The 27613-nt window shown below is 41.5% G+C and overlaps 1 protein-coding gene across 2 annotated transcripts in view; it reads right to left on the bottom strand.

Moving 5' to 3' along the window:
* Nucleotides 1-27613, bottom strand: part of LOC138976189 (scavenger receptor class F member 1-like) — a 74153-nt gene that overhangs the window by 19748 nt on the left and 26792 nt on the right. For both annotated transcript variants that reach the window (XM_070349034.1, XM_070349035.1), the window contains exons 2-5: nt 18628-18885; nt 4499-4681; nt 3073-3201; nt 2730-2765 (exon numbers count right to left, since the gene is read on the bottom strand). In XM_070349034.1, coding sequence (XP_070205135.1) covers nt 2730-2765; nt 3073-3201; nt 4499-4681; nt 18628-18885 — 606 coding nt within the window. The remainder of the gene's footprint in view (nt 1-2729; nt 2766-3072; nt 3202-4498; nt 4682-18627; nt 18886-27613) is intronic.

Raw genomic sequence — 27613 nt, 5'->3', positions numbered from 1 at the left:
GCTGCTACTTGACTAAATGTTGTATTTTCGCCTTACGCGACTTGTTTCTTTCTGTTTAGACACTTGCATATCAAGCGAAAGATACATACAGGGTGACTATTTGTGCATGGAAACAGCTGACATGAGCAATAAAGTCTGGGGAAGAGTCCTGAAAGTATATTGATTAATGCGTTGAATACACAGGTCTAGTAAAACTTGTGCAGAACAAATATACAGGTGTTGAAAAGTGCTCGAATTCCAAGAATAGTTTCATGTGTAGCACCTTTGAACTGTGCAGAGAGGATGTGTGCCTGTGGATTTGAGATCTACATGGAATAAAATAGACACCGTTCTTGACAATTGAGTATGTTTTTGTGTGCGCATGTTGTTTGGTTTATTGATAATAATTGACTTTTGGTCAAGATGTAACCATGAATTTCTGTAGCAAAGATGCAATGATAAAAATAGACAGAATATAATCAGATAATAAGACACTGGGCTGCAAATTGCTTTTAATTGTCATTGTATTTATCTGTAAAATCATCATGATTTCCATGGCATGTATAATGCAGTGGAACCTCTCTTCTATGACCCCCCAATTTAAAACTCCCTTCTTTTTAAGACCTTGTTTTCTCACATTTTCTGTTCATAACCTCTGTAAAATTACCCCCATTTTAAGACTCGTTCCTTTTTTAGACTCGATTTTCTCAGATTGTTTGAGGTCTTAAAAGGGGGGTGCCACTGTAGTAATAATGCATCTTCAGAAATTGAACACAGGTGCTGCAGTTTTTTTTATAACCATGAAGAAGAAAAATACTGTTTCAAAACTTTGACAGTGCCTTATCCTCAAACGTACACCTTTTTAAAGAATCCATAACTTTTAATCACTCAACAAAATTGCCTGCAGTTCAAGTGAACCAGAAATGGGGAACAATTGGGCACACTCAAGGAATCGGTTCCTGGCAACTTTTCTGTCGGTCGCGCAGCCTGAGAGAGACATGACAGAGATAGTTACTCAAGATAAAAGATAAGCTTGACTTACATCAGAATTATGAACATTTAAACTCACCTTGATGATCTTTCTGTCCGAAATATTTTAAACCATTATTGCCACACATTGCAAGAATGTTTGATGTCCGGATGCTTTGTCCCTGAAAATTTAAAAAAAATTGTTTTAGTAATTATAGCAACATATAAACCACTAAGTGTAAACCAAAGGCTGGCCAATTACATACAGTTCTACAGCAACATCAGTTATGAGCATGAAGCTTTCAACATGCACAGCAACACTTGAAAATGGCAGTTAAAAAAGAAAGGATGAATGAGATTCTGCCGCATTTAGTGTTTGCTTCAATGAACACCGAGCAAGAATGTGTTCTTCGTTAAAAAGTTACCCTTTCACAAAGCTTTACAATAAGCTTCAATCATAGTTCTTCCTGCAAAATCACAACATTAAAAACTTTAGGCACAGAAAAACTCCTACCGCTGACAATATAAAATGTCAGTTATAAATAACATTTTCTGTTGCAATACATCCAAAGACTGTGCTGACTGACCCTACTTTTTCCATCTCAAAACATTTTTTAGGGGGATTACCTACTCTGTCTGTTTGTCAGTCTCTGTCTCCTATACAGTGCACCACAGGAGCTTGTACCCAACCGCCAGTTGATCATTATTTACTCCTGTATGTACACCCTTACTAGGCTACTACTATTCACTAGCGAATGCGTAGTATGTAGTTGTAAGGAGACTGTAGGGATGAAGGAGTAAATAATGATCGACCGGCACTTTGATACAAGCTCCTGTGCAGTGCACAGACACACACACACCGTGGCGTGTCCGTGTTCAAACCAAAACTGGACACAATCGATCCTGCACAATACACGTTCGTGCGCTCGCTTGATGGATGCTTCATTCGCACAACACACCAGCACACACACAGACAAAACGGCAGCAACATTTGTCTAGGTCTGTCCAAAGTCTACACGACAACACTTGCTTTACTTACAAATCCCGGCAACAGGAGAGCTGCGTCGTGGGTAGTCCGTGCACACGACGGTAACACTCATGCAGTTGAATCCAACTTTCCGACTGCTTGCTGTTGATAACTTTGCATTTTGTGCGTCGAGCATGACTTTCTCGTGATTCTGTGTCGTTCCCAGTCAGTCTGCTGCTTTCTGAACCACCTTGAGTCGATTTCTTACAGAAACGTGTGGGCTTGTTCTCACTAAGCGGCCATATGATCCCATCCGCCATTGTTTTGAGTCGTCATGAAAACGGCACGCTCGCGACGAAAACCAGTCTGTGACGGCCAATTTTAATCTTCAAATGGTAGAGAGCAGTCGCCAATTTACTCATTTTGAATTAATTATTTAGCATACTTGTGGTGCTTTATTGAGCAAACCGGGCCAGGTGCGTCCAAATTAAAGTACACTAGATTCCCCAAATTCTTCAAATCGGCCGAATTCGAAAAAAAAAACCTCTCCAAAATGGCGGCGTGGACATTATATCTTTAATGTTTTAGAATCTGCATTTTAAAAGTCAAAATCATGTGTTGTGGTGTCCTGTCCTGCCTTAAGTATATACTTTCCTCACATGTACACGATCCAGAATCTTTAGATATAAAAGTTTGGCATCTTTGTTTATGACCTATGATTAACCTTATCATAAATTAATGACTACAGAGTCTTTAGACTGTAAGGAAAGGGAACATCAAGGTTGTGGATCACGACAGTCTTGTTTAGGCTTACCTTTGCAAAAGTCACCAGCAAAATTCCCCACGCAACCTGCAAGATATGTTCAAAATAAGTAAGCTTAGTTATTTGGATTAACGCAGGCCGGTTCGATCTGGTAAATATCGTAATTGTACAAACACTCATGAACTATTCATTGTATTCTATTATTGTTAAACTGCTCAATATTTTATTAGTTCATGATTTGTCAACGGTGAGGTGTAAGAAAAGTGTGTCTGCCAATGCGACTGTGTATGTCTGACTTTGTGTTTGGATGAATGTCTGTGGAAGATGTTTCGTACATTCTTTCAAGTATGTTCTTCTTCCTAGACATTTCTCAAAGGTTCAGTGTGCTGCTTACCATCGTAACAAACGCCAGTGTCCTGATAACAGAAGTTTTTGCCAGGTCCCCTGCCACAGTTGTCGCTACAGGTCTGTCCACACTGTGCTCCGTGATGACCTGCTGGACACTGGCTGACACCACTGGGCACTGTACACACACACACACACACACACACACATACACACACACACACACACTCACAATCACACATACACACACACACGCACTCACAATCACACACACACACACACACACACAATCACACACACACACACACACACATACACACACACAAACACACACACATATACATATACATCTCAAAGCCTACTTAGGTCGACCAAACGTCGCCCCAAAGCCTCCATTGTACAACACTTTCGATTTAGGACGACCGAAAATCGGTTGCCCTAGGTTTTGGCGCATTTTCTCCAATGAGCGGTTTTGCTGCTAGCATTGGGCACCTCCCTTGGCCCAAGGGAGAGAAGCGTCTTACCTCCCTGGCGCGAGCGCGACAGGACACGGGTGAAAACTCGCTTCTTTGCGATGTGTAAATCGGTACTTTTCTATTTAATTTCTGCAGCTTATGTAACTGCGCCATGTGTAAAAGATGGGTAGCATATGATTCGGACATACCTCGACACCACAAATTTAGAAAACAATGAAGAATATGCGCAGTTACCTAAGCTGCAGAATAAAATAGAAAAGTACTGATTTACACATCGCAAAGAAGCAATTTTTCACCAGTGTCCTGTCGCGCTCGCGCCAGGGGAGGTAAGCAGGGCTAGCAGCAAAAGCGCTCATTCCATTGGACTGAGAACATTGATCCCATGCGCTATCGAGAAGACAGTGCCTAAAGTATCTTGCTTGTAAATCGCATTAGGTTGGGATTTATCGTTTGAGCACAAAATTGAATAAGTTATTTTGATACTTTGGCCGACCTTTGCACAAAAGGATCTTTAGGCAATCACGATACGTATACAAATATTTTGTTAACTGAGTGTAAACATAGTATCATCATTAAGGCGATGAGGTAAAACACCTATATCTTAATCTTCACTGATTTTCATTGTCAATTCATGACTGTTGGGTGAAGGTCACCTAGCAAATGTAATTACGAAATTTACTTAATATTGCTTATAAAACAACGGATATAGCACTTGTAGCCATAACACCCCTTTTTACAATGGTCGCCCTATATATGGTCGTCCGTCAGTTAATTACCTAGTTAATACACGTATTCCCTGGTTTCACAGATTAACTGTAACATATACACACAACACAACACTATACGTGCTCTCTCTCTCTCTCTCTCCTTTACTTAATTATGTTGTTGTTTTCAGGAAAACAACAATACGTGTTATTTTGTTACGCTGTGTTGTTATATAAATCCACTGTCCAGTTATCAGTACAGATTATCTTACACAAAAAGTTAAGACCATCATACCAAATATCTGAAATTCACACAGGTTCAGGGGCTGGTCGGTCCTTCTGAAAGTAAGACGTACCACCTGCCCGTAAAGAACTGAAGAACAGGTCACGGAGTTCTTTCTTGTGATTGATGGTGACGTCACATTCACACACAGCTGGTCATCCACGGTGATGATGAATGGATATAGACGGTACAAAACTGTGTGTGGCGAAACAAAACAAATCGTTCGTTAGAGTTCTCTCTCTCTCTTTCTCTTTCTCTCTCTCTCTCTCTCTCTCTCTCTCTCTCTCTCTCTCTCGAAGGGTACGGACGTGCCCTGCGAGAGCTGCGGATTTCGATGGAATTTACCTAGTTCAACTGTGCTTTAAGTTCCAAAAATTGCTGTGCAAGGATATAACAGTGCATATGTTCTTCATATGAAAGATATACTTGTGGATTCATTTTTCTGCGAAGATACAAACGTATTTCTTTGTTCTTTTGTGTGAGTATTCGCGCCCTGGACAACACATGTCATTAATCACTGGCTGGCACTGTTATCTTGTAGCTGTAGCCTGGGAGTGCCAGAGATAGGAATGTTCCTGCAGTCCTGTGGAAAGTCACAACTGTATTTGTACTGTTTGAAATCTCACTGTTGCTTGGAATCTTTTAACAAGTGTGTATTCGCGCACTGGACATTGTTCAAGATGTGCTAACAATAACATCACGCGGCTCGTCTGTGACTGTACTTCAACAGACTTGTATCCGGTGACCAGTCATGATGGAGATTATAACGAGAATAACAAGTTACATACACTTGGCTTGATTTCATATAATGTAATGATGTCAAACTCTGATGGGGTCGTTCGTGACAAAATACAACTAAAAACATGTCTATAATTACTCGTTCAAAACTACAAAGATCTTTGGAATTTATTGAACACAAAAAGGATCACAATGAAGTAACTTTCACATGTAAACCCTGTTGCTTCCCGACATGGAGGGCAGTCATCCGATACAGATACGCGATTGACTTGCCTTCCCGAGGTTACTCCACAAAATGGACAGATTACAAACGCAAGAGCGGACATGTTGAAATTATTGACTGTGAAGATGACTACTCGGCGTCATCTATCGTCATCACCCCCACCCCAGCGCAGCTGGACCAAACCACTGTTCGTCTGCACCATGCGAGCAAGAAACTGCTGACCATGCATTTCTATCCTAAGACCAACATGTTTTTGGTCCAAGGCAAGCTGTGCCAGGACTGGGTGAGAGATGATTTTCAACGCTTGCAGGGAGTGGTACACGGGCTGATGGACCTAACCAACATGTCTGGCAGTGCGTCACACGCCGTGTACAGCACCGTACCTCTGGACACGCCCCCTACTGCTGTCAATGCTCCCAGCGCTGTCGCTGCTGCTACTGAAGGTGGCGATGACTCGGACATCAGCGTCTCAAGCGACGACAGCACTGTCGCTGCTGTTACTGAAGGTGGTGATGACTCGAACATCAGCGGCGTCTCAAGCGACGACAGCACTGTCGCTGCTGCTACTGAAGGTGGCGGTGACATCGTCTCGAGGGACGACAACACTGTCGCTGCTGCTACTGAAGGTGGCGGCGACATCATCGTCTCGAGCGACCACAGCACTGTCGCTGCTGCTACTGAAGGTGGCGGTGACATCATCATCTCGAGCGACCACAGCACTGTCGCCGCTGCTGCTGAAGGTGGCGGTGACATCATCGTCTCGAGCGACCACAGCACTGTCGCTGCTGCTACTAGAGGTGGCGGTGACATCATCGCCTCGAGCGACCACAGCACTGTCGCTGCTGCTACTGAAGGTGGCGATGACATCATCGTCTCGAGGGACGACAACACTGTCGCTGCTGCTACTGAAGGTGGCGGTGACATCATCGTCTCGAGGGACAACAACATTGTCGCTGCTTGTACTGAAGGTGGCGATGACATCATCGTCTCGAGGGACGACAACACTGTCGCAGCTGCGCCTGAAGGTGGCGGTGACATCATCGTCTCGAGCGACCACAGCACTGTCGCTGCTGCTACTGAAGGTGGCGGTGACATCATCGTCTCGAGCGACCACAGCACTGTCGCTGCTGCTACTGAAGGTGGCGGTGACATCGTCGTCTCGAGCGACCACAGCACTGTCGCTGCTGCTACTGAAGGTGGCGGTGACATCATCGTCTCGAGCGACCACAGCACTGTCGCTGCTGCTACTGAAGACACCTCCACTGTTGCTGTGGGGGGTAATCATAATGTCTCAATCAACAACAGCGCCCCAAGCATCGACAACAAACATGCCGCTACTTCTGCCATTGATGACGCTTCCACCGATAGTGCAGACACTTGTGTACCCGACATGCTCCGTGCCATGGTTGAGAAATTGGCCTCTGAACTAAGAGATCTCAAGGTCCAAACGGACAGAAAGATTAAGGCAAATGAGGGTGGGCGTGACAGAGAGGTGAAGGACTTAAGCGAGCGACTCACAACTCTTTCCAGAGACAATGAGGGCTTAAAAAAGCGCTGTCAGGCTCTAGAGAGCAAGGTGAAAGACCTGCAGAAAGAGAACAAGACTGTCCAGCGCTCACCGTCTCCCGAAGCCCCACCCCTGCAACAGTCATCTCAAGGCAAAGTCACTCATGCTCAGCCAATTAGCGTGACCACGAACTACGGCCGCTACGCCCATCACTCGATTGAAACGTCACTCATTGCCGAGCATGAGCCCCAAGCTTGTAGCAGTCAGTCATCCCCGTCCTCCATGGTCCGCCCGCGGACTACCAAATCAGCCGAGACGACAGACACTCAGAGGCAGACAACTCTCCGCCTCCCAACCTCCTGCACGTGTCTGCTTATTGGAGATTCCAACCTTAGACGCGTGTCCAAGAGACGGCTTGATAGGTCAGGACAAACAGAGGTTAGAACCTTAAGTGGGATTACCACCCCTCAACTCACCACCGTCATTGCCAGCAGCAACACTTTTCCTGACATTAGGAAGATTGTTCTGCATGTTGGCACGAATGACGGCATACAAAACGCGAGTGAAATTCAAAGCAACTATGAGACGCTATTATCTGAAACATCACTACGCTTCCCTAATGCGGTCATCTTTGTCGCAGCCATCCCTCCACAGGCTCAGCGCAAAGTTACACGGCAGATTCTGCAAGTTAACACTAAGCTCGCGTCGCTATGTGATGGTGTAAAGGTGCAGTTCTTGGCACTGTCGGATATCTGGCGCATTGACAGTGACGGTCAAACTGACCCAGACATATTGCAAGACAAGGTCCACTACTCTGCAAGGGGCCTGTCTTTACTCGTAAAGGACATCAAAGCCATCGTTTTTGAGAAGCGACTAGGCAGAGCTTCGTTTGCGGACGTCGTTAAAGGCGGAGCGCCTCCGCCCATATCACATCAACCACTGCAAAAGAAGCAGCAGCAACAGTCACCTCACCAACAACAGCAATGGCCACCTCATCAACAGCAGCAGCAGCTGCCACAACAGCAACAGCCGCCGCACCAGCAACAGCGGCAGCAACAGCAGCAACAACAGCCGCCGCATGAGCAACATCGGCAGCAGCAGCAACAGCCGCAACAACAGCAGCAGCAACAGTGGCAGAAACAGCCGCCGCACCCGCAGCTGTTGCTGCAGCAGCAAGAGCCGTTGCTTCTCCCTCGGCTGCAGCAGCAGCAGCATCAACAGTCTCATCAACCACCACTACAGCAGCAGCAGCAGCAACAGTCTCATCAACCATCACTACTACCGCCACCGGCCCACCAACCGTTTACTCAACAGCACATCAGCCATCCCAGTCTCCCCTTGTCTCCACGTGGGGAACATCAATATCCTACAATGTATTACCCACCTTGGATGAACGCCTTCAGGCAGTATCAACTCAGCCCCTTTATGCACGCACACACCCAGCCGTCCTTTTATGGGCAGTGGCCCCCCGGGATGCACCAAGCATCCTACTAAGTAGTTTCAAAAGGCTACTTTAAGCACACAGTAGAGCGTGAGTGTATGTGTGTATGTGTGAGTGTGTATTTTATCAATTGCGGTGTCTAAACTCATGTAACGGTAAGTACACTAATGAGTGTACCTAAACGAGTGTGATTTCGCGGATGTGATTTCATAACTATTAACTATGTCGTTCAACACCTCCAGACATTGTGTTAATTTTGTCCACGACCCCCCAAGTATTCTGCTGCTTTAAACACTGTGAAAACATCTGCATCCAAACACGCGTGTGTTTCTTCCTTGTGTGTGTTAATCTTTGATTCAAACCCGTTTGCGGAGAGACTATGAATGCCTCTGCTTAAAGAAAGTGAAATCGTGTTAGCGTTGTGGGGATTTAATTTAGCGTATCGTTCATCCCTGTTCGAACTGTTTAATTTTATTTTATCATATTCTGTGTGTGTATGAGTGCAGTGCTGGCAGGTACATTTATAATTGCTGTGCATCGAACGCTTATAACATTTCGCAGATTTTTTTTTTTAAATTCCGATTTACTACTTCTCACTTGACTTTTCCGTTAAGTTAGACAGTTACTGAAATTGTAACTTGTTTGTTTCACTTTTTGCTCTTTTGTGCATTATTTTTTCTCCGTGTTTGTTCATTGATGTAATCTCTGTTTAATTTGTTCTCAGATTTTTGGTTGTTGATAATAATTTTGTTTATTATAATTATTATGAATTCAAACGTGTCAAAACACACTCTCCAGGTTGGACATCTTAATGTCTATCATCTCGTTAACAAAGTGCCTGATATATGCGTGCTGCTAAACCAAGGCTCACAGCCAGTTCATGTTTTTGGGATGAGCGAAACACGGCTCGACTCGAGAATTGCCGATAACTTGATTTACATTTCCCAATACTCTGTTTTGCGACGCGACAGCGCAAGGAAGAATCAGACAGGCATTGCAGTCTATATTCATGAATCAATTTCTGAATGTGCAACACGAAGAACTGATTTAGAGGACGACAATATTGAGTGCATTTGGATTGAAGTAAAAAACTGTAAAACCTCGCCTCTACTCATAGGTTATATATATCGTAACCCTGCCGAAACGTCGATTTGGTCAGAATATTTCATTCAGATGATGGATAAAGTCAAATCACGCAATAAAGATATTTTATTGCTTGGAGATTTTAATATTAATTTGAATAAGCCTCAAACAGTATGGAATTCAACAACAACTTTATTAGGTCTTCATCAACTGGTTCTGAACCCAACAAGAATAACAGACACAACTGCAACTCTTATTGATCACATATATACTGATAATAAGAAGATTGTTTCAAATGTGTATGTGTCCAATTCCAGTATCAGCGATCATAGGCCTATTTTTTGTTCGGTCTCTATGCGCTTGCCTAAATCAGGACCAAAAGGCCACACGACCATAGAATACAGAAGTTTTAGACATTTTGATGAGTCTGCATTTTTTCGTGATCTTAGTGAAGCTCCATTTCAGAGCGTTTTTGATTTCAGTCTTGCAGATGATGCTTTTAATCACTTGTATAGCATTTTAAGCACAATTATAGATAAGCACGTGCCCCTGCGTCAGCATAGAGTAAAACATGCCAGACTTCCACCTTGGTTAACATCAGATATTATAGAGGCGATGGCACTGAGAGATTATTTCAAGGAAAATAAGATGACAGACGAATATAAACAGCAGAGGAATGAGGTGTTAAACCGAGTGAGACAATCAAAAACCGGTTACTTTGATAAATTGATTTCCGATAAGAAAGATACTGCAACAATTTGGCGGGCAGTAAATGAAATCCTTGATAAATCTAAGAAAAAGTCAACTGCTAATCTAACAAAACTATCTGCGGAAGAATTTAATAATCATTTTATATCTTTAGCGGATAAATTGAAGGCTTCTGTGGCAGAAACATATTCTCCGGGTACAGATAACTGTTTTGAAAAATTGGACGAATACTGTCAGCGGAACAGAATAAACAATGAAGCGTTTATCATTCCTCCGATTGCAGTTCATGAGGTCGGAACATTTATTGAAAACCTGGAGAATAAAAAGTCCATGGGTCCTGATAAAATACCCGTGAAGTTATTGAAGCTTTCTCTACCGTATATTGTGGATTCGCTCACGTTCGTATATAACCTTAGTATTGAGCAGAACTTTTTTCCGTCTAAATTGAAAAGCGCCAAAGTCATACCCCTTCCCAAATGTAAAGATCTCTCAGACCCAAGTAATTTTAGACCCATTTCTTTGCTGCCTGTTTTGTCAAAACCATTAGAACGGCATGTGCACAAGCATCTTCTTGCTTACATAGAAGAACAAAATTTGTTCCATCAGTTTCAATCCGGTTTTCGGTCCAAGCATTCTTGCCACACAGCTCTTACGTCTCTCTGTGAAGCTTGGCTGTCAGCAATGAACAAGTCTGAAGTTACAGGAGCATTGTTTTTGGATTTTAAGAAAGCATTTGACTTAGTCGATCATTCCATATTGTTGAAAAAATTACACTATTATTTGAGAAACGATTCGGTCTGTGACTTCTTTAAATCGTATCTTGCTGACCGGACACAATATGTCACTCTACAATGCCAGAATTCGTCTACTGCACTAGTAAAACATGGCGTCCCTCAAGGGTCTGTATTGGGACCTATTCTCTTTTGTATTTACGTTAATGATTTGCCTTTACATGTATCGGATGATAAAGTCAAATGCGAGTTTTTTGCAGACGATTCGTCTATTCATACCAGTAACACCTCGTTGGAATCAGTAAATTCTTCCCTGAAGAACACTTTGGACGAAGTTGCGAAATGGTGCACATCAAATGCCATGATACTGCACCCAGAAAAAACTAAAAGCATTGTTATTACCACAAGACAAAAGCATCAGATAAGTCCTCTTAAATTACAACTGTCCTTAGGTACAACTCAAATACAGCAAGTTAAAGAACATCGCATACTTGGTGTAACTGTCGATGAAGAAATGAAATGGCAAACACACATAAGCAACCTCTGCAAAGTGTTATCAAGGAATTTGTATTTGTTGTCAAAACTCAAACATTATGCGAAGTCTGAAACATTAAAAATGTTCGTTCATGCTCACATAATGCCTCATATTAATTTTGCTTCGACATTGTGGGATGGCTGCAGTGATGTTCACTTATTGAAACTCAATTCTTTGTACCGTCGTGCTGCAAAACTTATCATGTATGAATCGCACATGTCTACAGAAATGAAGTTAAACAGCCTTAATTTCCTTCCCCTAAAAACCCACCTTGCATACAATAAGGCTGTCTTTATGTATAAATTAGTTCATGGTGATGTGCCCAGTTATGTGCAATCCTATTTTACACATGTTACGAAGAGGTATGGGTCTCAAAATTTACTTCCTCCAATTCCTCGTATAGATCTTTATAAATCCAGCTTAGCTTTTTCAGGATCATCTCTGTGGAATTCTTTGCCAATAGAAATCAAACGATCCGCATCATTAAAGGCCTTTAAAAGGCAGTTGCACACACATTTGATCACACTATAAACTGTCCCTGATGTTTAGTTTCCATTGTGTACTCGGATAATGTATGCAATGCTCTTAAGTGTTTGTTTGTTTTTTAAATATTGTATATGTAGTTAATCTGAATGTGTAATCCCTCGTCCCCCTCCCCCTTCTTCTTGAAACTTTAGCTGCCTGTATACATGGCCCTGTTCGGCAATACATTGCTGTACTTTTTTAAGAAATGTAAAAAACATTTACGTTTGTTTGTATTTGGTTTTGTTTTATATGACTTTGTGAGTCCAATATTTTGTATGTTTATACTCGACCATTATTTTGATGTTTTATTAGTTTAATACTTTGATGAGGTATGTGCGCAGTCTTTGTTTTTGTTTACAATTATTCTTTGTATATGTTCCAAGGACAGGTTGGAAGATTAGGCTAAGCCTAAAACCTTTATCCTTATGTAATAAAGTTCTGAGTTCTGAGTTCTGAGTTCTCTCTCTCTGTGTGTCTCTCTCTCTCTCTCTGTCTCTCTCTCTCTCTCACACATAATCACACACACACACACACACACACACACACACACACACACACACACACACACACACACACATACACACACACGCACACAAACACACACACACAAACACACACACACACACGCACACAGACACACACAGACACACACAGACAAACACAGACACACACACACACACACACACAGGCACACACAGACGCACACAGACACACACAGACACACACACACACACACACACACACACACACACACACACACACACACACACACACACACACATCCTGTGTTTGGTGGTTGATCTGGAAACGCACAACTTTTACCTCCATCCTTGGTGACTCTTTCCTTTGCAATGCTTGATTTGAAAGAAACATCATCGCACTACTATATCATTACTGAATCATATTTCATTCCTTTTAGAAGGTAGCATTAAATGAAGAACCAGAACTCTTTAAAGGACCATAACAGGCTCTTTTTAAGGTCAGATAAAGCAGTTGGGGTTGATTTAATGATATAGGTAAGCATCTACAGATGCTAAAACCGATCAGTAAATCTCAGGTTTTGTGTTGCATCAGTCTAATTTTACACAAAGTGCATGCTCAAAAAGCGACCAAATTCGTCTGCTACGCGAGACTTCAAATTCCCCGCGGCGGCAAGCCCTTGGCTGTGACGTCACAGCGGGAGCCAGAAGCGAAAGTAGCAACGCTCGGTGTGCGTCTTTGCTGCAGCTGTGGATGCGCGCGTGCTCCCGACATCATGCCGAGAGAGTGTGCTGCTGCCGAATGTTCGGAGTTGCAAAAAAAAAGACTCAGGCTTGAGTTTTTATTTGTTTCTATCCGACTGGGTAACAAATACAACGAAGACAATAACACTGACAACAACTCGAAAACCAAGAACAACTACAATGTCAACAACAACAGCTTTACACTGATAAACTGTAGGTGGAACACGATTGATTTGACACGTTACAACCTTGATTTCATCTACGACGACGACAACAACAACATCAACTTAAATTCGAGAACATAATTATACGTCTTCAACAACATAGCCAACAACAAATCCGATAGAACTTCAACTACACTCACAACAGTGATCATGGGCTGCCTAATCTATTTGCTGAGTCTGGCAGACATTTTACTTCCACCCTTGAGAGAGAATGTTTTTTCCTCGTACACTTTGTGCCTCAAACCTGACTAAGAGGATACAATTCTACATTAATCCCCGATTATCAACCCAAATAGGTGGGACACTTCCGTCTCAACTCGGACGCCGCTGTAAGAACGATCTCCAGTAACAGACGCTGATAACGATACAGCTATCTGCTCGCTCCTAAGCCACTCCACCAGCCTGTATGTCTACACACTGGCACCAATTAAACCTCCAACTGAGCTGTTAACCCGTGGTTTGTAAAAAATGTAAAAAAAAATATTGTACAAATTACGTCGAACCTAAATCCGCGATTTGTAAAAAGAAAATTAAAAAAAAATCTTTATTCAGCCTATTGTCCCATCGCTGGGAAATTCGGATCGCTTCCTCCCAGTGGAAAGCTAGCAGTAACAGAGTCGCGCTACCCCAAAGTCAAGGGATCCATTAGATTTCTTTTTCTTTCTTTTTCCATTTCGTTATTTTCCTTCATCGCTGGCGAATTCGGATCGCTTCCTCCCAGTGAAAAGTTAGCAGCAACAAAGTCGCGTTTGTGGTCCAAGTTGTGGACATTTCCAAGTTGTGGAATGTGTCCAAGTTGTGGTATGTGTCCAAGTTGTGGTATGTGTCCAATATGTGCAATGTTGTGGTATATGTCCAAGTTGAGGTATGTGTCCAAGTTGTGGTATGTGTCCAATATGTGCAATGTTGTGGTATATGTCCAAGTTGTGGTATGTGTCCAAGTTGTGGTATGTGTCCAAGTTGTGGTATGTGTCCAAGATGTGGAATGTGTTCAAGATGTGGTATGTGTCCAAGATGTGGAATGTGTCCAAGATGTGGAATGTGTCCAAGTTGTGGTATGTGTCTAAGATGTGGTATGTGTCCAAGATGTGGTATGTGTCCAAGTTGTGGTATGTGTCCAAGACGTGGTAATGTGTCCAAGTTATGGTATGTGTCCAATATGTGGTATGTGTCCAAGTTGTGGTATGTGTCCAAGTTGTGGTATGTGTTCAAGATGTGGTATGTGTCCAAGATGTGGTATGTGTCCAGGATGTGGAATGTGTCCAAGTTGTGGTATGTGTTTAAGTAGTGGTATGTGTCCAAGTTGTGGTATGTGTCCAAGATGTGGTATGTGTCCAAGTTGTGGTATGTGTCCAAGTTGTGGTATGTGTCCAAGCTATTGTAATGTGTCCAAGTTATGGTATGTGTCCAAGTTGTGGTATGCGTATAAGATGTGGTCTGTGTCCAAGTTGTGGTATGTGTCCAAGATGTGGTATGTGTCCAAGTTGTGGTAATTGACCAATTTGTGGTATGTGTCAAAGACGTGGTAATATCGTCATGTGTCCAAGTTTTGGTATGTGTCCAAGTTGTGGAATGTGATGGGACAATAAAGAAATGGAGAAAAAAATCTAATAGATTCACTGACTTTCGGGTAGCGCGACTCTGTTGTTTCTAGCTTTTCACTCGAAGGAAGCGACCCAAATTTCCCAGCGATGGGACAATAAAGAAAAGGAAGAAAAATCCCAAAGATCTCCCTTGACTTTGAGGAATCGCGACTCTGTTGCTGCTAGCTTTTCACTGGGAGGAAGTGATCCGAATTTCCCAGCGACGGGACAATCTAGTAATGATATGGAGAAAGAAAGCAAAATCAACGGAGTCGCGCTACCCCAAAACTCAAGGGATTTGTTTTTGTGCCTTGACTATTGGGATGACAAGAAGATATCGGGATCATTAACGTGATTTGTAAAAAAAATGATTACAAATCACGGGGCGCGCAGACCCTTGATTTTAACTCCCCAGGCTCAAAACTGTAAGGTTCAGCAGCTAAAGTTGCTTCTATGAATACCCGTTCTCAGGGGCGGATCAGTTGCTTTGTAAGGGGGGGTGCACTTTGAATCGAAAGTGAATGTGATGGGCGCGAAGCGCCCGAATTTGCTAGGGGGGTCCGGGGGTTTGCCCCCCCCCCCCCCGGAAAATGTGTTGGCCCAAAGAAGCAAAATGGTGCCATCTGGTGCCATTTGAACTTAGAAATGGTCATAGAATCAGCTTTCCAATTTTTTATTTTTTATTTTTTGCTGGAGGGGGGGTGCACCTGCACCCTGTGCACCCCCCCTCGTCCGCCCCTGGTTCTGACGTCATCGAAAATTTTACCCAGAATTCACTACTTCCGTACTCTCGCGGACGTTCGAGATACAATGGCCGCCAGATCGGAACGCGAAAACGCTTCGCTTCAGCCACGAAATTCGTCGGATTATGGCCTAAACGATTCCGAAATAAACTAAACCCTGTGAGGGAAGGTGAGAAAACAATTTCCTACGGCATGCATATGTCTGGTTAACCTAAGTCACGCCAAAACGCAAATAAACGCGTTTTTGACACCAAAAATAGCCTGTTAGGGTCCTTTAACGGTTAGTTTCGCTATATAATGGCAGATGTTTTTTTGACGATCAAAACTGAATCTTAATGAACATACAATCGCCTACATTGTGTTTGACAGAATAAATACATACTAAGTGCCAAAAGGTGCGCACAAAAAGCGGACAAAGGGGGCAACAAATAAATGTTGACAAACAAGACTGATATTGGGATTTTTGTTAAGACAACAGATGCCGGAACCCAATTATGAAAAGAAAAGACAAATGCACCCACATTATTTCACAAATAACGAGAATTGTGTCCGTTATATCATTCAAAACAGTACTGAGTCGTAGCATTGAGGTTATCTCGCACGTTTCTGAAGCTAGGGCTTTAAAACTTGGCACACTACCAAAGTATGGTGACTTCCAGGTTTGGTGCAGATCACATTAAACCACATTGAATTTCAAGGTCACAGCGAGGTCAAATTTTCTTTGTAAACTGGAAAGTTGTCGTTGTCTTACATGTTTTATAGCTAGATCAGTCTTCTTCTTCTTGTCGATCACAGTAGCTAGATCAGTAAAACCTTACATTCTTTTATAATTTTGATGAAATCTTAAAAAAAAATGACCTCCTGGTTAAACTTTGTCAAATGTTAAGGTCACAGCGGGGTCACGTCTGGTTCATAATTTGGAAACTGTCCCTGCGTCCTATACGCACTAGAAGTTGAAAACACGCACTAAAAATGTATCGAGGGGGTCCCGGGATGCACTAAACTTTAAAAGAGCGGGTCCCGGGACACACTCGATTTCCTTGTTCGTGCGTACCGTAGATACTATTTTCAGACTGCAATCGTCAGCTATTTCGAACCCGAGGTACATAACGGTTGTTATACTGTGGCAGCGTCTCGTGCAAGCACCACTCATATTTGAACATTAACATCGTGTGTTTGGACTTTGAAATCTTATTCTGACATAATGTTTACTAAGAAAGAAAAATAACATGAAAATAAAAAGGACAGGAAGTCAAATGTAAAGTGTGTGTGTGTGTGTGTGTGTGTGTATGTGTGTGTGTGTGTGTGTGTGATCCATTCATCAAGGTGTTGTTGGATTGTCGTGTCAACCTAGAATATTTCAATGAAAAAGAAACTTTACAGTACACTCTGCGTGACCATAATGTTTTACAAGTACACAGGGACTTTTCGGCTTGTGGACCCTTGGGACCCTTGGGACGCTCTGCTGATGTTTCTCGTCTCCGTCTCTTCCGCTCATGTTTCATGACAGGTTTCCTTTTTATCCTTGACTCAATTTTGTTCAGAAATGTGCGAGCTCTTTCCGATACATCCGCCATTTTTTGCCAGTTGTCATGACAGCAGGCGCTGCGGGCGAGCACAGGCGACGAAAACCAGTTTGTGACGGCCAATTTTAATCTTCAAAAAATAGTGGAGAGCACCTACGACGAAATGCCAATTTACTCATTTTGATTTAATTATTTAGCATACTTGTGGTGCTCAATTGAGCAAACTTGGCCAGGTGCGTCTTAATTAAGGTACCCTAGATTCCCCAAACTCTTCAAATCGGCCGAATTCGACAGAAAACTCTCCAAAATGGCGGCGTGGACATTGTATCTTTAAGGTCGACTTGCGTTCCCGCCCTTTCGCTAATCTCAATTCAAATTCATCTTAGAAGTTCATTTTTGTTACGTTTATAATTAACAAGATAAAACTAAGACAACAAATAATTAGTTTTCCCATTAAACGCGATAAGGTAGTGACATTTTATGTTGAACGCAAGATTATGTCGCACACAAGATCACAAAATGTTGACGACATACTTTAAACAGTTAATAGCGCGTTCCTGGTTCGTGATTTCTTCCCAAATGTTGAACAATGAATGTATCACGTGGTTCTCTAGATGTAGTAGATCATTTTACATGTACAATTTGTTTTTAAGAGAAAATTACCGTTATTTACCGAAAATTATGTCGCACGCAAGATATGACGACATTTTCAGGTCGTTTTCAGATATGCTTTTTAAAAGTTATGCAGTCATTGCTGGATTACTTGAAAGATATCACCGTTATCGCTTGATGTGTCGACGTCAAATCCATAGTTTTTAAAAGCGAGTTTTAGTAATTATCTGCGATTGAAAAATTGATGCCGTGATGACGACACATCTTGCGTGCGACACATCAAAATTCGGTTATCAAAAATAAAAAATGTCAAGAATTAGATTTGCAGTTTAGTCCCGGCTGTTAAGCGATGTTTAAGGCGTTAAATCAAATTAAATGCAGGGCATTCGTGCTTCTTGTTATTTTGCTGTGGCATGTTCAACACACGAGGTATCACGATGTCCGTTTTCAGATGGCCGGTTTTGGCGTTATTTTTGACTTTTATCAAAGATAACTTCAAAACCGTTCAAGTCATACATACGCAATGATGCCCACTATATTGTCACACATTCATGCATACACACACCAATTTTCAGCAGGCAAACGTTTCTGAAAACGTTTTTAATGTCAAACAAAGGCCGCCTTCTGTTCTGTGAGCACCTTTTGGCACGAAGTCAGAATAGAATAATGAGAGTGCCGTTTACGCATTTATGAATTCCTCAATATTTACTGTAAATGTAGTTTTGATGTGATAACTCACATCCTGTGCGTGCCCAGACTGTGATGGTATAGACAGGGTACGTCCTGCCAAGGTCCACCTCCCACCAGTGGAACACGTTGGTTGGGAAAACGATGTAGTCTGAATCAGTGCCAGTGTGGCCAATCCTTTGCAATCTGGTGTGGATGCAATTAGTGGTGGCATAGTCCCCACTGGTGTTGCCGTTGGCAGCGTTACCTGATGGTCCGTGCGAGTAGTGCTTGCTGATCTGCCTGTAACTTTTGTTGATCGCCACGTTCACTGCAGATTACACACCGAAAACTGCAATTGAGCAATCATTGTGAACAGGGCCCGTATTCTTTAAACAGCTGCAACTCATATACCGGCCTGTAAAACCACTTCCGCTCGATAAGTCCGCTAAGTGTTATTTATGAAACTCCGGTAAGGACTTACCCGGGTGTCTCCGAGCTGTAAAGTTAGCTCCTCTAAAACCGTCAATTTTGAATAAATCTTGTTAAAATATTGTTTGTAGATCTATGTCCCTCATGGACACACATTGGTGTCATTTAAGCACCAATGCATTGCGGAAAAATACGAGATACCGCTCGCGAAAGATTTCAACCGATGCTCGATCATACCGGCTTGTGGTGAAAGCGTGCTAGCGTCTTCTTTAATGCATTACAGTGTCAATTTATTTTCAACTGATTCCGTGGCCGAACGGTTCTCTTGTTCGCCTGTTGCGTGTTTGAGTCGAGTTCAAATCTCCATCTGCCCGTAATTTTGTTGTTACTCTTTGGCATTTGTTTATTTTTGTTTATTTTCTTCATGTGCAAAAGCGTACGTTATAATAGCAAAATTGATTTAAACAAAATAATTTTAGACAGGAATGTTTTTGGTTTTTTTAAATCTTTGGTTAGCCTCCCCCCAACAAAAATAGTCTGTTTATGGTATCCCGACCGACCCTATTTTTTGGCGCGACCCTAGACTTTTTTGGGCATTTGGGAAAAGAAAAAAAAAGAAGAAAAAAATTCTTTGTTTTTTGGCAAAATAACTTAAAAATATGGGCTTTTTTGGTTTAAACAATGTTTTATTAAATCAAACATGGTACAACAATACAACGATAAACAATAGGGACACGAACTCAAGCGAACGCTTATATTACGCGCCCTACGTAGTTACAAATTAACAAAAATATGATGTCGGACAAACATTACTTATAAACTATGGAACTATCTAGGTAAACAGCATAGTTGAAGCAAACCAAAAAGAACAAGAGAAAGCTAGCAGGAGGAAGAGGGGGAGGGTGGAGGTGGGACGAAAGAATGGTAGGTACATATGAAAGATGAAGGTGGTTAGCGCATACAAAAAGAATATACATAGTACATTGTAAACTGTAATCCAGTGGCAAATAAGCAGTAGTTCGCTGAATATATAATTGAAAAATGTATATAGAATACATGGCATGGATATGCGTACTGAGTCAAATTAACAAAAACGACCAGATTTACAGATAAACGATTGGACACTTTCAAAAATAAGCTTGTTGGTGCGAAGAGAAAGGTTTTCGCTACCATTTAACAATATTTCAACATGTCTGTAATGTACAGGTAGTGCATTTATTGTAGATAGGCGAGCGTCTACGTACAGAGGGCAATGTATCAAGTAATGGTCAGCTGTTTCGTGCAGGTAGCCGCAAGCGCACTGCGGATTTTCCTGTAAGTGGCGTTTGCACAGGTCAGAGTTCAAGTTACTCATGTTTAGGCGCATTCTGCAGTGATGAATCTCTTCCAATCGTTTACCACAGTAGTAATAGGCAGGTACGTTATAATCAGGAATAGTTAGATAGTGTTTGAATTCGCTGATTGAGTTAGTTGTTTTGATGTTGTCTGGCAAGTTGTTCCAAAGGACAGTGGTAGATGGTATAAAAGATCGACGGTATAATTCAGTTTTGCAAGTGGGAACTCTTCTTTCTGATGGTCTTCTTCGGTGATAGGGGTTAACATCAGAAGTTAAAGGTGGCAAAAGTTGTGCTAAGTAATGAGGACATTTGCCAAATACCATCTTGTAATATAAAATTAGTTTGTGTCTGCTCCGTCTTTCTTTTAGGTTACAAAATCCGCTTTCTTTATACAGCTTTTCGTGGCTGGTGCCGCGTACACCACCGATTATAGTCCGAATGGCTTCCAAATGTAATTTTTCCAGTGCAGTTGACCAGTACTCGGTGCAGTTGTCCCATAGGATGTCTGCATAGTCAAAATGTGGAAGAACAAAGGATTTGTACATAGTTTCCAGACTTTTACGATTTAATCTGTATTTGTAATATCTTAAGCAATTAATTAAGAGGGTGACCTTTTTTACGATGCTTCTCACTTGGAAGTCCCATTTACAATTATTTTGCAAAATTACGCCAAGATGTTTATGTTGGTTCACGTTTTCCAAAACAATATTATTAAAAATGATTGGTTCGGTTGGTATATTATCACGTTTTATGTCTAACAATTCCGTTTTTGCTTCGTTAAATTTAACTTTCCATTGTTTTGCCCAGGTACTAATTTTATTTAGGTCTGCATTCAAAGTCTGCGCTCGTCTAATTGGATCTTCTAAGGACATGGACATGCTCGTGTCATCAGCAAACAACTTTATAACAGATTCAATATCATTCACAATGTCATTAATATATATCAGGAATAACAAGGGGCCAAGAACAGAGCCTTGTGGAACACCTGCCGGGATACATTTTAATGCAGACTTAGCACCCTTAATAACAACAGCCTGATGGCGATTTGTTAAATAATCGTGAAACCATTTTAACAATTGTCCTCTTATTCCTGCTAGTTCCAGTTTATATAATAACCCTTTATGCCAAACTTTTTCAAATGCTTTTGACACATCACAAAAAACAGCTTGAGTGGTAATTCCCATATCGTAATTTACACAAAACTCGTCACAAATCGAAGCCAGCTGACAGATGGTAGAATCACCAGAAATAAATCCTGACTGTGCAGGTGATAATATATTATTTCGCTGCAAGAAGGTGTAAACATGGCTGTGGACACATCGCTCCATTACCTTCCCAACACAACTTAATAATGAAATTGGTCGATAATTGTTACAACAATCGGCTGGGCCGGCTTTGTAAATAGGAGTGACATGAGCCGTCTTCCACAAACTAGGATATATACCTTCTCTAAGGCTTCTGTTAAACAAATATGTCAGGGGTTCTGCTATGGCGTCAACAGCAGCAACTAGAAGTCTATTGTGAATAAGATCCGGACCAGTGGCTTTACCTGTATCAAGGCGTTTAATAACCTCTTTAACCTCATCGACTGTAAGATAAATCTCATTAAGTTCGCTGTCTAAAAAATCAGCTTGAGGCAAATTGTCGTCTGGGGTTTCAAGAACGGAATTATGTATGAAAAAATTGTTCAGAACGTTGGCTTTTTCCTGGTTTGACTGGTAAATCTTGCCTTCCAAATTAATCGGAGGAATTTCATCAACACCAAGCCCTTTCTTGTCCATGAATGACTTTACTAACTGCCACCACTTTTTAGTACCAAAGGAACCTTGGTCGGAAATACGTTCGTCTAACTCAATATAAAATTGCTGGACTACACTGGGCGAAAAGTCACGTTTTGGCACTATAACGTGGCATATAACATGAAACATGAAGTTAATCAACTGAATTTTGTGGCATTATACCTGTGCGATTCACATCAAGTTAGAAAAACTGCCGTAACGCAATAAAATCCCTGGGATTTTAGCAGGGTGCAAAACACGGTAAAACATCGAGTTTTGGTGTCTGCGTTTTGGACGTTTTCGCTACGTTAACGCACGGCGATTCACGTCGTGTTAAACGCGTTTCAGCAGTGCGCAAAACACCACAAAACCTATGGAGTTACGATAAGTTTTTCTGGTTTCTAAAACTTGATGTTAGAGTGTTGTTTTGATGGATTATTCTGCGTTTTAATCAGCCTGGTGCCGAACCCCGGCCGCCTCTCGGCGAGTCTGCAGAATCAGACGATTATCGGCTCCCTCTCTCTCTCTAGTTTCTCTCTCAGCACGGTCACACACACACACACACACACACACACACACACACACACACACACATTCACACCGGCACTGCACACGGCACACACACATGCACACACACACACACACACACACACACACACACACACTGTGACTGACACTGACTGACCGTCACACATACACACACACACGGGCACACCGTGACACACTCACACACACACACACCCCTTGAACTGACACACACACACATACACACACACACGCACACACAACGGAACACACACATACACACACTGATCATCAGTTTATAAATGGTAAAAAAAATGCAGTGCATATACATTTTTGGGGGGTATCTCTTATTTTCTCTATATGAGCGTTGTCAGGTGTACAGGAGAGTAGGCTGTGCATTACCCGAATGCCCGTACGTTGAGCAGAGAAAGTAGGTCAGTTCTAAGCTCACAATTTTAGTGGAACCAGATCGTAGTTTCCTTCTGTATTGCCATGCAACACTTTTGCTTGGGGCCCTAGCCGAGTTAATCGTTTTCCCATGTGTTGCTGACCACAGATAGGCCTTTGTTCTACTTCCCCCCACCCACCCCCCCCCCCCCCCCCCCCCCTCCCCGAAACATCCGTCCGAGATGGTGGCTACTGACTGGACTTGCAAATTTCTCAACTTGTAGTACGTTCAGTACAAACTGAATGTTCTCGAATTTGAGTTTGGGGATTTCTCTTGCTCTACCTTTTCTGATAATGTTTTACTCACCTCGTGTTTAGATGCAATACATAATGTCTCTTTACATTTAGTCAAGTTTTGACTAAATGTTTTAACATAGAGCCGGGGGAATCGAGACGAGTGTCGTGGTGTATGTGTGTGTGTGTGTGTGTGTGCGCGTGTGTGTAGAGCGATTCAGACCAAACTACCAGACCGATCTTTATGAAATTTTACATGAGCGTTCCTGGGAATGATATCCCCGAACATTTTTTTTCTCTTTTTAAAAAAATACCTTTGATGACGTTATATCCGGCTTTTTGTAAAAGTTGAGGCGACACTGTCACACCCTCATTTTTCAATCAAATTGATTGAAATTTTGGCCAAGCAATCTTCGACAAAGGCCGGACCTCGGTATTGCATTTCAGCTTGGTGGCTTAAAAATTAATTAATGACTTATGGGGGACAGCGGCATCACTGCGGCTGACTGCAGGATTTGCACTCAACACTGGACTGGACATCTAGATGTATGGCCGGGAACGTAGAAGAAGAAGGTCATTAAAAATCTAAAAATTGTAGAAAAAAATGTAGAAAACGATCCAAATGTACGTTCATCTTATTCTTCATCATTTTCTGATTTCAAAAACATATAAATAATTTTTATTTTTTTTTCATCAAAATTAAGTTTTCGAAATCAATTTAAAAACACTTTCATCTTATTCCTTGTCGGTTCCTGATTCCAAAAACATATAGATATGATATGTTTGGATTAAAAACACGCTCAGAAAGTTAAAACGAAGAGAGGTACAGAAAAGCGTGCCATTCTTCTCAGCGCAACTACTACCCCGCTCTTCTTGTCAATTCCACTGCCTTTGCCACGAGCGATGCTACGAGTATACGGTCTTGCTGAAAAATTGCATTGCGTTCAGTTTCATTCTGTGAGTTCGACAGCTTGACTAAATGTTGTATTTTCGCCTTACGCGACTTGTTTTGTTTTAGGATCGATTTTGATAATGATTGAGAAAGGAGAATAGCCGGTGTTAGTTTTACAGTCGGTTTTATGAAGTTTGAGTAAAGAAGTGCGTGGTTATAAAGTCGGCCCAGTACGTATCAAGAGCAAGTACTTTTGACAATGCTGTGAACGAAGAGCTCACAGCTGAGTTCGACACAATAACCTCGGCCTCTTACCAAAACCTAACAAGTCGCGTAAGGCGAAAATACAACATTCAGTCAAGTAGCTGTCGAACTCACAGAATGAAACTGAACGCAATGCCATTTTTCAGCAAGACCGTATACTCGTAGCATCGTCAGTCCACCGCTCATGGCAAAGGCAGTGAAATTGACAAGAAGAGCGGGGTAGTAGTTGCGCTAAGAAGGATAGCACGCTTTTCTGTACCTCTCTTTGTTTTAACTTTCTGAGCGTGTTTTTAATCGAAACATATCATATCTATATGTTTTTGGAATCAGGAACCGACAAGGAATAAGATGAAAGTGTTTTTAAATTGATTTCGACAATTTAATTTTGATAATACTTTTTATATATTTAATTTTCAGAGCTTGTTTTTAATCCAAATATAACATATTTATATGTTTTTGGAATCAGAAAATGATGGAGAATAAGATGAACGTAAATTTGGATCGTTTTATAAAAAAATTTTTTTTTTACAGATTTTTCAGATTTTTAATGACCAAAGTCATTAATTAATTTTGAAGCCACCACGCTGAAATGCAATACCGAAGTCCTGGCTTCGTCAAAAATTACTTGACCAAAATTTCAACCAATTTGGTTGAAAAATGAGGGCGTGACAGTGCCGCCTCAACTTTCACGAAAAGCTGGATATGACGTCATCAAAGACATTTATCAAAAAAATGAAAAAAACGTTCGGGGATTTCATACCCAGGAACTCTCATGTCAAATTTCATAAAGATCGGTCCAGTAGTTTGGTCTGAATCGCTCTACACACACACACGCACAGACAGACAGACACACATACACCACGACCCTCGTTTCGATTCCCCCTCTATGTTAAAACATTTAGTCAAAACTTGACTAAATGTAAAAAGAAAAACACCCAAAATACACGAAGCAACGATCCCACTAGCAGACTATATGTTCAACCGATATTTCAAGAAAGTGGGGGTAAACCCAGGTAGGATGGCCCACATTCCCATTCACCCCTTCCCATTTTGGTTCATGTAATCCCCCATTATCATCCCTGATCATGATCTGGGTGTAACAAAAAAAGATAACCCTGTACTTGTCTCATCAATAGTAAAAGAAATAATCTCAAACAATAACAAAGATCACCTACAAATATTTACTGACGGCTCCAAAAAAATGATGACCAAGCTGACTGTGCTTTTGTCATTCCTGACCTCAAAATAAGTTTAAAACAAAAACTCAACAAGGATGTGTCCATTTTCACTGCAGAAATGTACGTTATCTTAAGAGCATGCCACTATATCAATGACCCCCCCCCCCCCCCCCCCCTCGACCTCCAACAAGAGTCGTGATTCTCTCCGACTCAAAACCAGCATAACTGCTCTTCAAAATGGTTCCAGAAACCGGGAAGAGCTTCAGACGGAATTGAAATATTGTTCCTCTGTCACCAGATCATTGCCTCTTGAACAGAACTGACCCTTTGGCTACGTACTTCCCCTCACACACATGGATCAGAGGCAAGGATATGGCTGATCTACGACTCGTTTGAATGTAAAACAGAAATGTAACACTATCTGTGACAATGACGGTTCTACGACTCGTTTGAATGACGGTATAGATCGAACCTTAACCCACAACTACGAAAATTTGTGTCAGAATTTTTTGAACAGGAAAATATGCCTCTATTCAACAGTAACCAACACATGGAAGATGTTTTTGAAACTTTACAGAAATGTAACACTAGCCTATCTGTGACAATGTTGCTTTTGAATTGAACCCACATTTGTTGAACAGGAGAGAATGTTCCTGTTCAACAGTGCCCAAAACACTGAATCTGACGTTTTTGAATCTTTTCTGTCATCTAACCCAATTGCTCATGACTTCATCGATCTTGAACATGCCTACTTTTCAAAGAAAGACAGACAAAAGCGAAATCTGCATGTTAGCCATCTGCCTGAAATGGTCAATGCACTTTTGTAAAATTGTCACAGCTGTTATGCACTTTTGTGAAATGGTCAGTGCTGTTGTGCACTTATGCAAAACTTGGTGCTGTGCTGTTAACATTTGAACAAAATGCATTTTGTTCAAATGTTTAGTGCAACTTGCTACTATATAATCGCTGTATGCGCTTTGTGGTAATAATGCACTGTTGTGAAAAGTTTGCGCTAAATGTTGGCACTATGCATCATTGTTGGAGCACCCTCCTGTAGTAGATGCACCATGCATAAAAATGTACTTATGTGAAATGTTTCGTGTAAATTATTGTCACAATAATGTTTTGTGCGCCCCCATGTATGTGTTCTGTGCTAATAATGCACAGTTGTGAAATGTCCGTACACATTTTGTGGCACTATGTAATTGTTAGTGCATTCTCCTGCGGATGCTTCGTGCTAAAATTGCACTTCCATTAAAATATTGTACGCTCATGTCAACTGGTACTATATTTTCAATTGTTTCTCTGTCAATTTCAGATGTTTGTTTCCAATTACTTCAGTATCTCCCTGTTGCAATTCCAGGTGATTCATTATGCATGTGCCAATTTGAGGTGTTTAATTCTGATTCCTGTATTTACAGTGTAAAATTAAAACTATTGTTTTCAAACATTCCTATGACACCTGGTAATGGTTCTGTGTTTTTTACATTTAGTCAAGTTTTGACTAAATGTTTTAACATAGAGGGGGGAATCGAGACGAGGGTCGTGGTGTGTGTGTGTGTGTGTGTGTGTCTGTCTGTCTGTCTGTCTGTGTGTGTAGAGCGATTCAGACCAAACTACTGGACCAATCTTTATGAAATTTTACATGAGAGTTCCTGGGATTGATATCCCCGAACGTTTTTTTCATTTTTTTGATAAATGTCTTTGATGACGTCATATCCGGCTTTTCGTGAAAGTTGAGGCGGCACTGTCACGCCTTCATTTTTCAACTTAAATTTTGGTCAAGTAATCTTCGACGAAGCCCGGACTTCGGTATTGCATTTCAGCTTGGTGGCTTAGTAATGACTTTGGTCATTAAAAATCGGAAAATTGTAAAAAAATAAATAAAAATTTATAAAACGATCCAAATTTACGTTCATCTTATTCTCCATCATTTTCTGATTCCAAAAACATATAAATATGTTATATTTGG

This window comes from Littorina saxatilis, linkage group LG9 (assembly GCF_037325665.1).
Source record: "Littorina saxatilis isolate snail1 linkage group LG9, US_GU_Lsax_2.0, whole genome shotgun sequence".
Taxonomy (NCBI): Eukaryota; Metazoa; Mollusca; class Gastropoda; order Littorinimorpha; family Littorinidae; genus Littorina; species Littorina saxatilis.
This window is presented reverse-complemented; position numbering and strand designations above follow the sequence as displayed.